A 13,592-nucleotide genomic window follows, 5' to 3' on the forward strand; every position below is an offset into this window, starting at 1 on the left:
CTTCCTGAATGGGCAATGTCAACAAAATTTGCGCACTATGCTCGAAGACTAATGAAGTACCACTGACGATATGGGGAATTTACCAGGACTATCTGGGAGCTCGGTTCAGTAACTGAAGACTTGGGAATGAGAAAGATTACTGTCAAATTTGTGCCTCAGGTTCTCACTGACCAGGAAAAAAGAGCTTCAAATGGAAACAGCTCCAAAGGAACTCAGACGTTTTCCCCAAGGTCATTACTGGTGAGGAGACAAGGTGCTATTCTTATGACCTCGAAAACAAACATCAGTCAAGCCAGTGGAAGACGCCATCATCACCACACCCAAAAAAACTCATCAAGTGAATTCAAAGATCAAAACGAATGTCCATTTGCTTTTTTAATGCGAGAGGGGATAGTGCATTTGGAGTTGGTTCCATCAGGTCAGACTGTTAATCCAGCTTTCTATTTAGAACTTCTGAAAAGACTAACAGTGTGCAACAAAAAAGGTCTGATTTACGGCAGACAGGTGGGGGGACTGGTTCTGCCATCACCACAATGCACCTGCTCACACAGCCATCTCAGTGCACCAGTTTTGGGCAAAAAACATGTCTCTGTGGCCCACACACTTTACCTTGCTCCATGTGACTTATTTTTGTTTCTGAGAATGAAGAGGTACATAAAAAGACAACAATTTGACCACATAGAAGAGGTGAAGAAAAAAAAATGAGGGAGGTTCTGTCAGCCATCCAAACAGATGAGTTCACAAAATGTTTCCAAGAATGGTATCGCAAATTGGACAAATGTCTTCAGTGTAATGGAGACTACTTTGAAGCTGATAGGTTTGTTTTGTAAAAAAATTTAAATATATAGTTTTGAAAGATAATTCCATCATTTTGGGGGGTACCCCCCACATACCAATCAGTGCAAAGACAGAGTTATAGTAAACATACTGCATGCGCTGAATTCTGCGTGATACACCATTTTTGATGGGTCTATGTCCAAATATGAAAATTAACTAAATATACTAAAATGAAAAAAAAGCTGAGAATCACATTAGAGGATGAAAACAAATATGCTTAAATATTAGTTTTTCATAATGTCTCCTAAGTTGTAATAGAATGCTATGCCCTATTTTTAAAAATTCATTTGGGAGCTAATTTAACCTTACTCAATATTTCTAATATAGGTTGACATTTTGATAAATAATTATGTAACTTAAAAGAAATTATCTTTGAAGGAATCAAGGCTTTAATTTTAATGAAAGATCTAATTGTACTTCCTTCATTGTCCTCATCTCAAGAAAACTCAAAACTAAATTTGATATGTAAAGTAAGCATGTAAATACTTGTTTCTTCTTTCTTTAGTTTTGAGTTCTTTCGTATCTTTTAAAAAGTAATCTTTAAACCTAATAAATAAAATGTAACCTTATATCATAGAGTACTAATAGAAAAATAAAATTCTTTCTTTCTTTGGGTATTGATTTCAAACCTCGTACTTCTTTTCCAAGTTCTGCCTGGAGGTAAAGGTATTCTCTATTATAAAAAATTAATATGCTCAGATCAAAATTTCGAGAAGTACATGAGCCACAGGGCTCTATGATTTAGTATTTTCCCTTTTTTTCTCCTGAAAAACTATCCAAAAGAATTGGTGGTGAACAGTGAATATACTTAACAGTATAACTAAAACAACTGTAGATAATGGAGTAACACAATTGAGTGGGAATGTTACATAATCTAACCAATATCAATCTCACTGCGGTGACTCAATTCTAACAGAAGAACTCAGTAAAACAGAGGGCTGCCCTCAGGGAGTTGCAGATCCAGATGGTTACATCTGTCTTCCACAGGAAAGCTGCTAAATTCAAGCCATCAACCTTTTCAGTAATAATCTGGTGCCTAACTATTGTGTTGCCAGGGATGCTTCTGTTGTATTCCTAACAATGTAACATGTGTAAGACAAACAATAATTGTAAAGAAATAGGAGAAGAAAGTTGGAAAGAAGATACATTGAGTGCCTCATCTCTAATGATTACTAGTCAAAAGATATTATTGAAAGCTGAACAATCAGGTAACAGAAATGCAGTCCTATTTATCAGAACCAAAATAACACTAAGAAAAACAGTATCATTGATTTAAGTCAGATAATGAAAGATTGGAAAGAGAAAAAGAAAAAAACACTAATATTAATAACTGCCTATAATTGGGAATAGGAATTATTACAATTTGAAGAGACCTGACTAAAATAAAAGAAAAAATGTTGTATGACTATCTGATCAAAGAAAATTGCAGAGAGAAAAGTCGTGAGCAAAAAGGCTCAGACAATAGCATGTCTAACTCATTGAAGAAACTGCAAGCAGATCACTAGACTGATTAATGAGCTTATGAGGTATGTGGAGACTAGAACACAGCCAGATAAACACTCTGAACTCTATTCAAAGTATCTTATGATTAATGAAGAACTATCTTTATAACATGTTAATGTACATTAGAAAAATCGAGAAAAGTATACATTAAAAAGATGTTATTTTGGGAGTGGGGGAAGAAGTGAGATTTCTTTTTCTATGTGTTATCTTTCGGATAAGTTTGTACACTTTATAATAAGCAGGTGGTGGCACAGTGGCTACGCATGGGGCTCCTAACTTCAAGGTCAGAAGTATGAAACCACCAGGCAGCTGCTCCAGAGGAGAATGGAAAACTTTACTGTGTCCAGACACTTGCCCCCATGCATGTTTTGTATAAAAGGTATTGAGACAGGTAGAAACCTCTTCTCTTTGAGAACTGTATAGCTTAGGTACTACCTGAAAAGTTTACAGAGATCATCTGAACTCCATGACCAGTCCAATAACAACTAAACATTAAAAATCAGAATTACATGGTTTTCTCAGATGAGAGAGAAAAAAGTGACTGTGTACAAGAGGACTTCAAAAAGTTGGTGGAAAATTCCATTATTTTTAACTTTATTTTTCTATGAACTATTTGAAATCGTTATAAAAGTTTATCTGTGATATAGAGGCCTCTAGGGACACTGTTATGTGCTAGAGCACCATCTACTACTTTAATTTGATGTCACAAAAGAATAGCAATTTAAAAAAAGTTCAGCCATTCAAGTCACGCAAGTTTTACACATTTCTTACAATAAGTTAATTTTATCTATGTAAGCTGAGGTCAAGTGAAATTGCCTGGTACATAGTCTCCATAGTCTGCATGCACACATGTGGTAAAGGACTCTAACTTAAGGACTGGTTATTTCTGCTATTCCTCTGGATATAAGGAAGCCATCTCAGAAGCAAGAACAGAGAATTGCAGGATCATCATCAATAAGTCGAGCATGGGCGAGACCCCTGCCTAAAGTTACTGACGCAGCAGAGGCAGCAGAGGCTGTGGCACACTAACATCTAGCGAAAAGGAAGAAGAGCAGTACTGAGCCATGAGGCAGAGCAGAGGCATAACGCTGAGATCACCAGGCAGAGTGATGTGCTTCCCAGCCCATGTCAACTTCCCTATGAACCCCATAATTGTGAGCATTTTCTGTGTAGCTGTAGAGGAGTACAGACTCCAGCAGAGAAAGAGAAGCTGTGGTAAGAACAGTTGATGTCAGAATAGGATTAAAGAAGGATGGAGGGTGGAGGCATGTCTGACTTATACTTTGTGGTGATCATCCTTGAGCTTGGAGTTAAATTCTTCTCATTTGTATGTTGTTAGGTGCCATCGAGTTGGTTCCTACCTATAGTGACTCTATGCACAACAGAATGCAACACTGCATGATCCTGTACCATCCTCACAATCGTTCCTATCCCTGAGCCCATTGCTGCAGCCACTGTCAACCCACCTCCTTGAAGGCCTTCCTCTTTTTTCTGCCTTGTCACTTTACCAGGCATGATGTAACTGTCCAGGGACTGGTCTTTCCTGACAGTATATCCAAAATACCTAGGACGAAGTTTTGCCATCTTTGCCTCTAAGCAGCTGTCTGGCCGTATTTCTCCCAAGACCGATTTGTTTGTCCTTTTGGCAGTCCACGGCGCTTTCAATAGTCTTCACCAGCACAATTCAAATGCATTGATCTTCTTTGGTCTTCTTTATCTAATGTCCACCTCTCAAATGCATATGAGGTAACTGAAAATACCACATTTGGGTCAGGTGCACCTTATTTCTCTAAGTAACATTCTTGCATTTCAGCACTTTAAAAATGTCCTATGCAAAATAGGTGTATAAGCAAATGTGGTGAAGAAAGCTGATGGTGCCCAGCTATCAAAAGATATAGCATCTGGGGTCTTAAGGCTTGAAGATAAACAACTGCCCATCTAGCTGAGAAGCAACAAAGCCTACATGGAAGAAGCATACCAGCCTGTGTGACCATGAGCTACAGGTGGGATCAGATATCAGGCATCTAAGACCCAGAATAAAACCATACCCAAGGTGAATTGGGGGCAGGGGGCTGGAGTGGAGACCCAATGCCCATCTGTAGACAATTGAACATCCCTTCTCAGAGGATTCACAGGGAAGATATAAGCCACTCAGGGGGCAAGATAGCACCAATGAAACACACAACTTTGCTCTAGTTCTTTGGTGCTTCCTTCACCCCACTATCATGACCTCAATTCTACTATACAAATCAGATTAGACCAGAGCACGCACACTGCTACAGAAAAGAGCCTGCAACACAGGGAATCCTGGATAGATAAACTTCTCAGGGCCAACAATGAGAATAGAGAAACCAGGATGATTAGGGGAGGGTGGAGGGAGAAAGGGGGAACCAATAACAAGGATCAACCTAGAACCCCTTCAAGGGGGCTGCATAACAGAAAAGTGGGTGAGAGGCGATGGAGGACGATGTAAGATATGGAAAAAATAATCTATAACTTATCAAGGGTTCATGAGGGAGAATGGTAGGGGAGGGAGGATGAAGACATGGGGAACAGATATCAGAGGCTCAAGTGGGAAGAGAATGTTTTGAAAATGGTGATGGCGGCATATGTGCACACTGGAGGAATGCATGGATTGTGGTAAGAGATGTAAGGACCTCCAATAAAAGTATTTAAAATAAATAAATATGTCCTACGCAGCAGATTCAGCCAATGCAATGCGTCTTTTGAACTCCCAAGTGCTACTTCCATGAACATTGAATGTGGAGTCAAGCAAGACAAAATCCTTCACAACTTCAGCTTTTCTCCCACTTACCATGCTATTACCATAATAAACGGTATTATACTATTACTATTACCATTATCATGATATTACCTATGGGCCCAGTGATGAGGATTTTGGTCTTCTTTACATCAGTTATAATCCTTACTAAAGGCTAAATTCCTTGTCTTCAACATCAAGTGCTGTAAGTCCTCCTCATTGTAAGCATGCAAGAATGTATCTACTACATTATCACAGGTTGTTAATAAGCTTTCTTCCAATCCTGATACCACATTCTTCAAACTTCTTTGATTATTTGCTCTGTATACACATTGAAGAAGTATGGTCAAAGGATAAAAACTGATGCACATCTTCCCTGATTTTTAAACCATGCAGTATTTTCTTGTTCTGTTTATCTAAGTGCCTCTTGGTTCATATATAAGTTCTGCATAAGCATAATGAAGCATTATGTCATTCCCATTCTTCTCACGGTTATCCATAGTGTGTTATGATCCACATAGTCGATTGTCTTTGCAGAGTCAATGAAACACATGTAAACATCTTTCTGGTATTCTCTGCTTTAAGCCCAAATCCATGTGACATCAGCAATGATATCCCCTGGCCTGAACCTCTGGTAGCTTCATATCAATGTAGTGGGCCAACTATTGTTGAATGATCTTCAGCAAAATTTTACTTGAATGTGATGTCAATGATATTGATCTATAATTTGAGCATCATATTAGGTCACCTTTTTTTGGAATAGGTACAAATCTGGATCTTTCCAATCATTCATCAGCCTGTTGAAACACTTCAATTAGTATTGCATCAATTCCTGATAACTTTGTGTGGACAGAAGAAGTCAGACCTGGCCTCCATGCCAATTCCTCAGGAGCTCATTTCAGTCTACCTCTCACTTACTTGACAAGGATCCCTGGTGGCATAGTGGTTATGTGTCAGGCAGCTAACAGCAAGGTCAGCAATTTGAAACCAGCCGCCACTGCAAAGGAGAAGGACGGGCTTCCTACTACCATAAAAACCGTCTCGGAAATGGACAATGACAGTTCTACCCTAACCTGTGAGATTGCTATGAGTCGGCTCTGACTTGAAGGCAGTGTGTGGGAATCAAAGATTTCGCCCAGATTGTCTCCCCCAAAGATATCCCAAAATTAGGTGCTTGCTACACAAGGCAGTTTAACTATACACTTGGAAGGCAACAGAAGTAGGTCAGGGGTTATTATCCCTAAGGGTTGTCAGCCATTCAGAGCAAGCAGTCACCACTCTTTATCCCACAAGTAGGGCCCACTCCCCTCTGATAAAGATAGTAGTAAATTGTTTCCCTGAGGAGAGGCCAGGGAGGTCTAGGCCACCCAAGAGTAGGAAGCATCCAGCTGATCAAGGTGTTTACTAATGGGTGACTATTTAGTCCCCTGTGCCTCTGTGTCTCTGCAGACAAAAGCATTGCAAAATGACTGTTGTGACTTTGCTGCTAAAAGCATTGAGGGATAACTCAGTTATTTAAGATCTCTTTGAGGCTCTCTTGAATCTTGCATATCCGTGTGATTGTCTTTGAACCTAGTGCTTTTATTATTCTAAGGTTAAGAAAATGTGACTAGTTGAGTAACATTTGCATAGATAAGAGTTTAGGAATGTTTAAGTTCTTTGATGTTTGTTTTGTAACCAATCCCCTTGTGTAAGAAGAGTATAAAAACCAAGCTTCAAATATACTAGAGACTTCAGTCCATCAGATTGGAGTCCTCCCAATCCCATGCTTTGTACACAGCTCTTTCTTTTCCTTTCATCCGCAAGCCTCAGTTTGAACCCAGCTTAATGCGGGATAGCTGGTCTAATCCCCCGCACCCAAGGGTGACCAAGGTTAGGCCACCTTCATGAATCTAGAGTCCGCCCATCTTGTCACATGTATACCTCTAGTTCCACCCCTTCCTATCAGGTGCACACCTCTAGCTCATTCCCTTCCTGTCACACTTATGCCTATTGTATATCCCCTTCCTATGATGTGTACTTCTATTGTACTGCCCTTCCTGTGACCTGTGGGTATCTGTAATCACGCCCCCTCCTTAGGCTGATATAAGCCTTGGTTAGCAATAATCGGAGGTCTCCACCCCACCTCACCTCCTGCCCTCTCAGCCCACACTGTGCATGTACCGGGCTGGTAAGATCATGGACGTCCAGGAGGTGAGCAAGAGACCATGAAAATGTGTCTGACTCCATTATTTCACTCTCCCTTCTATCTCTCATGCTCTCTATGACTTTACTATAATCTTTATATACATTAACCATACAATTACACGTATCAAACCCGTGATTAGTTGTGGGGGGCTGGCCCTTCCCCCACAGCAGTGAATTGAGTTTTGGGTCTCATTTGACAGATTCCTTCTCTTAAACTTCATATACTGAACAAAAAAAAACAACATTACAAAAGTACACCTTTAGCAGGAAGGACCTTAGGAAACTAAGGGAGGGGAGAGATCCTATTAAACTGAAGATAATGGTGGGAAGGGAGAGGATGAAATCTAAAACAATTTTATAAAAAACCTAATTAAGTCCCTAGCAAATTTGATCAAGTAAAAAGAAAGAAAAACACAAATTATAAATATCAGGAATAAAAGACACAATATCCACTGAGCTCTTAGGGACACAAAAGGATACTAAAGAAATATACATATTTTAAAGTTATACCAATAAATTTCACAATCTAGACTAAGCAAATATCTTGAAACAATACAAATGAACAGAACTGACACAGAGGAAATAGAAAATGTTCCCACAGCTTTGGAGACATCTAGGTTTATTTGCACAACAGTCCACTATGACAATATTCTACATCCTACTTTGAGTAGTAGGAACTGGGATTCTAAAAGCTTGTGCGCAGCGATCTAAGATGCAATTACTGGGCTCATCCTGTCCAGGGCAAAGAGGAGCTAAAAGAGTCAGAGATACAACTGGACAATTAGTCCAGAGGACTAATGGGCCATATGAACCAGTCTTCACTACCCTGCTTCCAAAAGAACAATATGGTACTTGGTTGATTGTGATCACAATAGAAGGTTCTGGACAGAGTGGGAAGAAAAAATGCAGAACAAAATTCAAAATCATCCAAAATAGACCCGATTACTGGTCTGATAGAGATTAGTGGAACCCTGAGACTGTGCCCTTTGACACCCTGACCAATCCGCAGGTATCAACTTTCAGCCAAACACAGACAGGCCTACAGAGTGGATATAACTTCAGTGCAGTAAATCATATAAAACCATAGGAGTAGCAATTACTTTTAAAGGGGTGGGGGAGAGAAAGGAGAAGGAAAGAAGCGACAGATTGGGAGTCAAGAAACCCAGGGATAACATGGAAAGAGGGAACTAAAACCAGTATCACAAAACCCTGGACAGAAACCTAACTTCAAAGACTCTTGGCTGATGATGATATATACTGTTCTTGTCATCCCAGTCCTGTTTGTTCTGTGTGTAACAAATACTGCTGACCATGTCATTAAAACAATGTCCGTTCTGTGTTCTGCTCCAAATGGTCCTCAGTTCACTGCAGCCAGAAAATAAATGTTTTAAATATAGTAGGCTATATGGCCTACAACTAACAATTCTGAAGCATAAAAATAGCAACAGATACTATATAAACCAATTGGTATGGCTGTGTTACAATACAATTTTATTTTAAAACACAAAGCTGGAGTTGGCCTTTGGGTCAGTTTGCTGATTCTAGTCTAGATGAAACCATAAAGGAAAGGGTGATTTTTTTAAACAGTCTCCAAAGATAGCCCTAATGAACTATGTGCTTCTTCGTATTCACAGTCTTGTGATGTCCCTTCCCACACTGAATATGACTTGGCCCTGTTACCTTCTTTAGTTGATAAAATTGGACAAGGTAGAACTGTCCCTGTGAGTTTCCTAGACTATACCTCTTTACAGGAGTAGAATGCCTCATCTTTCTCCCCGCAGCCACTCACGGTTTTGAGCTGTCTACCACATAACCACTATGCCACCAGGGCTCATTTTTTAAATTTTCATGGCATTAAAAAGTACCATTTAAATATCTCTAGATTACTCCTCGTGTATTGATTGTTACCAATGAATTCAGAATTTAAACCATGAAAATTATTTAACTGAAATCCACGCTAATTGTGATATTTTACCTGTCCTTTTGCTATGAGGTAAGCAACAATAGAGGTATGTCCAAACTGAGCAGCCAGATGAATACAGCTACATCCTTCTCCATCAATTAATGAAGGGTCGGCACCATATTTCATTAGTTGCACAACCATGGATAGGTGACCTTGTCTAAAACACAGAAGAAGGAACACTTAGATAATATAAAGTTATTTCAAATAGGAAAATCTAGAAATAAAATTAGGATAATGACAGAAAAAATTACAAACATTTTTAAAAGGACCATGTCAAGACATATTTAGGACTTACTGGCTCTCAAAATGTCTTAACCAGGATAACATATTTGAGGGGTAATTTATAGAAATATCCTAACTTCTTTAAATGTAACAATAAAAATTATTAATAATAATTTAATATGACAATAGCTCATGAATGGGGTGGGGTTAGCTTTTAATTATAAATATATCTAATGCTGTACTACATTTACAAATTCCTATTGAACTCATTCTTTTATCTAACTGGATCAATATCTGCACGATATTGATAAAGACACTTTGAAAAATAAATTGTGCTTTCAGCACAGGTAACACTGGATTACAGTATATACTCCTGTATAAGCTGAGATTTTAGCACATTTTTAATGCAGTTTTTGTGGTAAAATTAGGAGACTTGGCTGATATTCTGGCAGCTTATAAGCGAGTATATATGGTAATACGTTAGCATATTAATGACATTAATTAACATCATAAATTCTCCTACTCATTTTATCAAATTATTAAGGTAGGGTAGTTGTTCGCTGCAGACTAAAATGAAACCAGAGGGAAAAAGTTCCATAAGTAAATGTAAACCTTGTGGCCCAGTGCAATGGAGTTGAATTTAGGTCGCCTCCAAGTTGATCCACTATAGCACCTTTCGAAATATAGTATCTATAAGACAAAATTTAAAGCAATTTAGATAAAATCTGTTTTCTAGAAATTATATGTAAAATAAAAAGAAAATACTTCCCATTTTAGATAATATTCTAGATAGTGCTTTTGAAGACAGAATAATCTTTAATGGTATATTTCACATAATATTTTGCTAAATACATTTTCATGTGTTCTAAAAGTAAAATGAAAATAATATTTAATTACAAATAAAATAACAATGCTAAATAGTAATCACACCTTTTTACTTTTTTCAAAAGGTAGAAAAAAGCAAAGATATGGATCAGACTGTAGCAGCATACAGAATTTTAGAATAAGCCATACACTAGAATTGTTTGGGTAGCATAGTCTTTTAAGCTTTACTTTACTCACAGTATTACACAGACTACATCACACAGAATATATGAAAAATGTTATACACTATAATGAGCAAACAAAATTTCTAATAGTTTGTAATTTGTCAGAGGTATGTTGCTTAAAAAAATCTCTCTCAGAAATGCTTACTGAATAATGTAATGTAAAAACATCTTACTATCCTCTGAAATTGAAAGCATGACCAATACAATGAGTATTGAATATAAATATAAATTGAGGGAGAGGAGGAAAGTGATCATTAAACAGAGTGCATTGGTGAGTGCAGAATCGAGAGTCAGACTTATGCCTGATTTTTATGCAATTGTGGACCGAGGGAGTTCGCCAAAGGTGTTATTTCCTGTATAGTTCCACCAATGAATCTTGGATTCCCACTGTATTCCATAGACTTTCAGATTCTCGGGGATGATGTCAAGATATCCAGGAAGAAATAGGATGTTTGGGAACTGATTATGGAAGGAATGGTACAATTTTGCTTGATGAGACTGAATGATGCAATGATGTGATATTTGGGTTAATTCTCAATAAATCGAAAGACCAAAACAAAAATAGAACCAGAAATGATTTGGGGGCTCACACTAAATTCTAGTTCCACCTTAAGAACAATTAGTTTTTACATCACAGCCCTGTTCAATACTCTCCTCCAGGGAGGGAGCACAGAGGAGACCGGTGCTATAACAAATTGTGGTGAAGAAATTAGTTGTGCCCGGCTTTCAGATAAAATAGCAAATGGTGTCTTAAAGGCTTGTCTCAGAACAAGCAGCCATGTAAGTGAGATGTCATCTAAATCCACGTGGAAGAAGCACACCATCATCAGTTACTGACAGATTGTGAAGCACATAATCCAAAATAGAAGGGAGGGGTTAGTATCAGAGCCTAAAGCCTGAGAATGCCTTTACTCTTAATGTGATAACTTTATTTAATATACTCATGGTGCTTGATTAAAAACTGGTTTACCTCATAAAAATATTTGTTGAAATGGTGCTTTTAAAGCATTATCTGACACAGGTCACAACTTTACACTATCATAACAAACAGTTCAAGTATCCTAACAAAGTATGCCTAAAATATTAAAGTATTATAAAAACAACATCAAGCTATTGCTGAATTACGTAAGGTACCTAGCAGACATTATGTAACGGTAGAAACTATTTAGAGCGGTTAGGCTGGCCCTGAAAAGAATAGCTCAGCCAAACTATTGTTGAATGATCTTCAGCAAAATTTTACTTGAATGTGATGTCAATGATATTGTTCTATAATTTGAGCATATTAGGTCACCTTTTTTTGGAATAGGTACAAATCTGGATCTTTCCAATCATTCATCGATCAAAAAGGAAAAAATAGGGGGCAAATTTTAAATTCTCAAGGAATTCAGACTTTCTAAAGCCATTGAGGCTGGATGACTCCCAAAACCACTGCTCTTAAAACTTTAATCTTTAAACCTTAAACTAAAACTATCCCCTGAAGTCATCTTTAAACCAAACAAGAGTTTTTCATTGAGTATTATGCTTTCAAAAAATGATGTTATTGTTAGGTGCCATCAAGTGGATCACAATTCACAGCAACAGAATGTTGCTATGTACAAAAGAATGAAATACTGCCCAGTCTTGCTCCGTGCTCACAATTGCTCTTAAGTCTGAGCTCACTGCCTGAGGCACTATGTCAATTTATCTTGCAGGGGACTGTCCTCATCCTTGCTGCCCTTCTTCTAATTTACCAAGCATGAAGTTCAAATTCCCTAGGGACCAGTCTCTCCTGACATCTTCATAGTACAAGACATGAAGTCTAAGGAGCATTCTGGTTGTATTTCATCCAAGACAGATTTGTTTGCTCTTTTGACAGTCTATGGGTAGCACTTTCAAAGAATTATATGTGATCCCATTGACAAGAGTTCAAAGTTAGATGAGAAGCACAGGGGACGGTGAGCTTGTATTAATGGTGGTAAAATAATTTGGAAAAGGATAGCAAGAATGGCTATACAACCTGAAAACATAACCTAAGTCACTGACTGTACCTGGAATAACTGATGATTTGGTTTGCTTTGTTGTGTACATTTTCACCTAATCAATAAATTAGACCAATTCACTACTTTTTAAAAATAGAGTTAGAATCAGGTTTAAAAGTTATGTTCTCAGCAAAATTAAATACAGAGAACTTGATTCTATATATTGGTGTCTTCATTTTTTGTTCAAGTTCATATATTAGATTTCTTAGTAACTTTTCCTTTGAAACTTGGCTATCAATTTAGTGATACTAACTTAGTAATGGTTACTTTTCTTTTTTAATTATATAAGTAATAATGGCATATTTACAACTAAATAAAAATAAGATATAAATTATAGCTACATTTTCGACTGGAAAGAAAAATAATTAAAATTGGTTCTAATTTAAATTGTTCATTTTCTGTATGTGTGTATGCATGGCAATATAATAAAATGACCAAAGAAAAATTTTAAAAGTGTAACAATTCACTGACATTCACATGCTGAACAAGAACTCCAGGCCCCTTTCCTTGTTCAATTCCATGAGCAGCCAGATATTTTTACAGAGTCGGCAGATCCTTCCCTAAGACACACTTAAGAATCCTAAGGAAAACCTCTCCAAACTGATATTTGAGGATTTCCTGTTATGGAACTTTACAAGACCCAGGGTCTCAAATTAGCCTGATCATATCTCTCTCCTAAATATGAGTGGTCAAACACAAGCAGATCATTGAGGAAAGCTTCAAATATGCAAGACGGAGAGCAACAAGAACAGAAGTAGCACAAAACACATAAAATAATATGTAGATAAGAAAACTTTAAAAACACAACATACAATTTATATACCTCAAGAGCTAGGAGAAGATAATACATACATTCATGTTACAAGAAAAGAATGATATTTTTTAAAAAGGTCAAAAAGAAAGCTTGGAAATTAAAAATGCTGCAACTTTCGCACCATTTGTATTTTGTACCCTTTGTAGGACATCATTTTTATACTATGAAAGAATCATAGGAAAAATAAGGTATTTCATATATTTTGTACTCTTTGCTAAATGATTATAATTCCAGAAAT

At 37.4% G+C, this 13,592-nt stretch overlaps 1 protein-coding gene across 2 annotated transcripts in view; it reads right to left on the minus strand.

Annotated features, from left to right (window-relative positions):
- The window catches only part of ZDHHC17 (zDHHC palmitoyltransferase 17), a 95,970-nt gene that overhangs the window by 35,166 nt on the left and 47,212 nt on the right, over window positions 1-13,592 (minus strand). For both annotated transcript variants that reach the window (XM_075551252.1, XM_075551251.1), the window contains exons 4-5: window positions 10,086-10,163; window positions 9,264-9,408 (exon numbers count right to left, since the gene is read on the minus strand). In XM_075551252.1, coding sequence (XP_075407367.1) covers window positions 9,264-9,408; window positions 10,086-10,163 — 223 coding nt within the window. The remainder of the gene's footprint in view (window positions 1-9,263; window positions 9,409-10,085; window positions 10,164-13,592) is intronic.

Source organism: Tenrec ecaudatus, chromosome 6 (genome assembly GCF_050624435.1).
Source record: "Tenrec ecaudatus isolate mTenEca1 chromosome 6, mTenEca1.hap1, whole genome shotgun sequence".
NCBI classification, from domain to species: domain Eukaryota; kingdom Metazoa; phylum Chordata; class Mammalia; order Afrosoricida; family Tenrecidae; genus Tenrec; species Tenrec ecaudatus.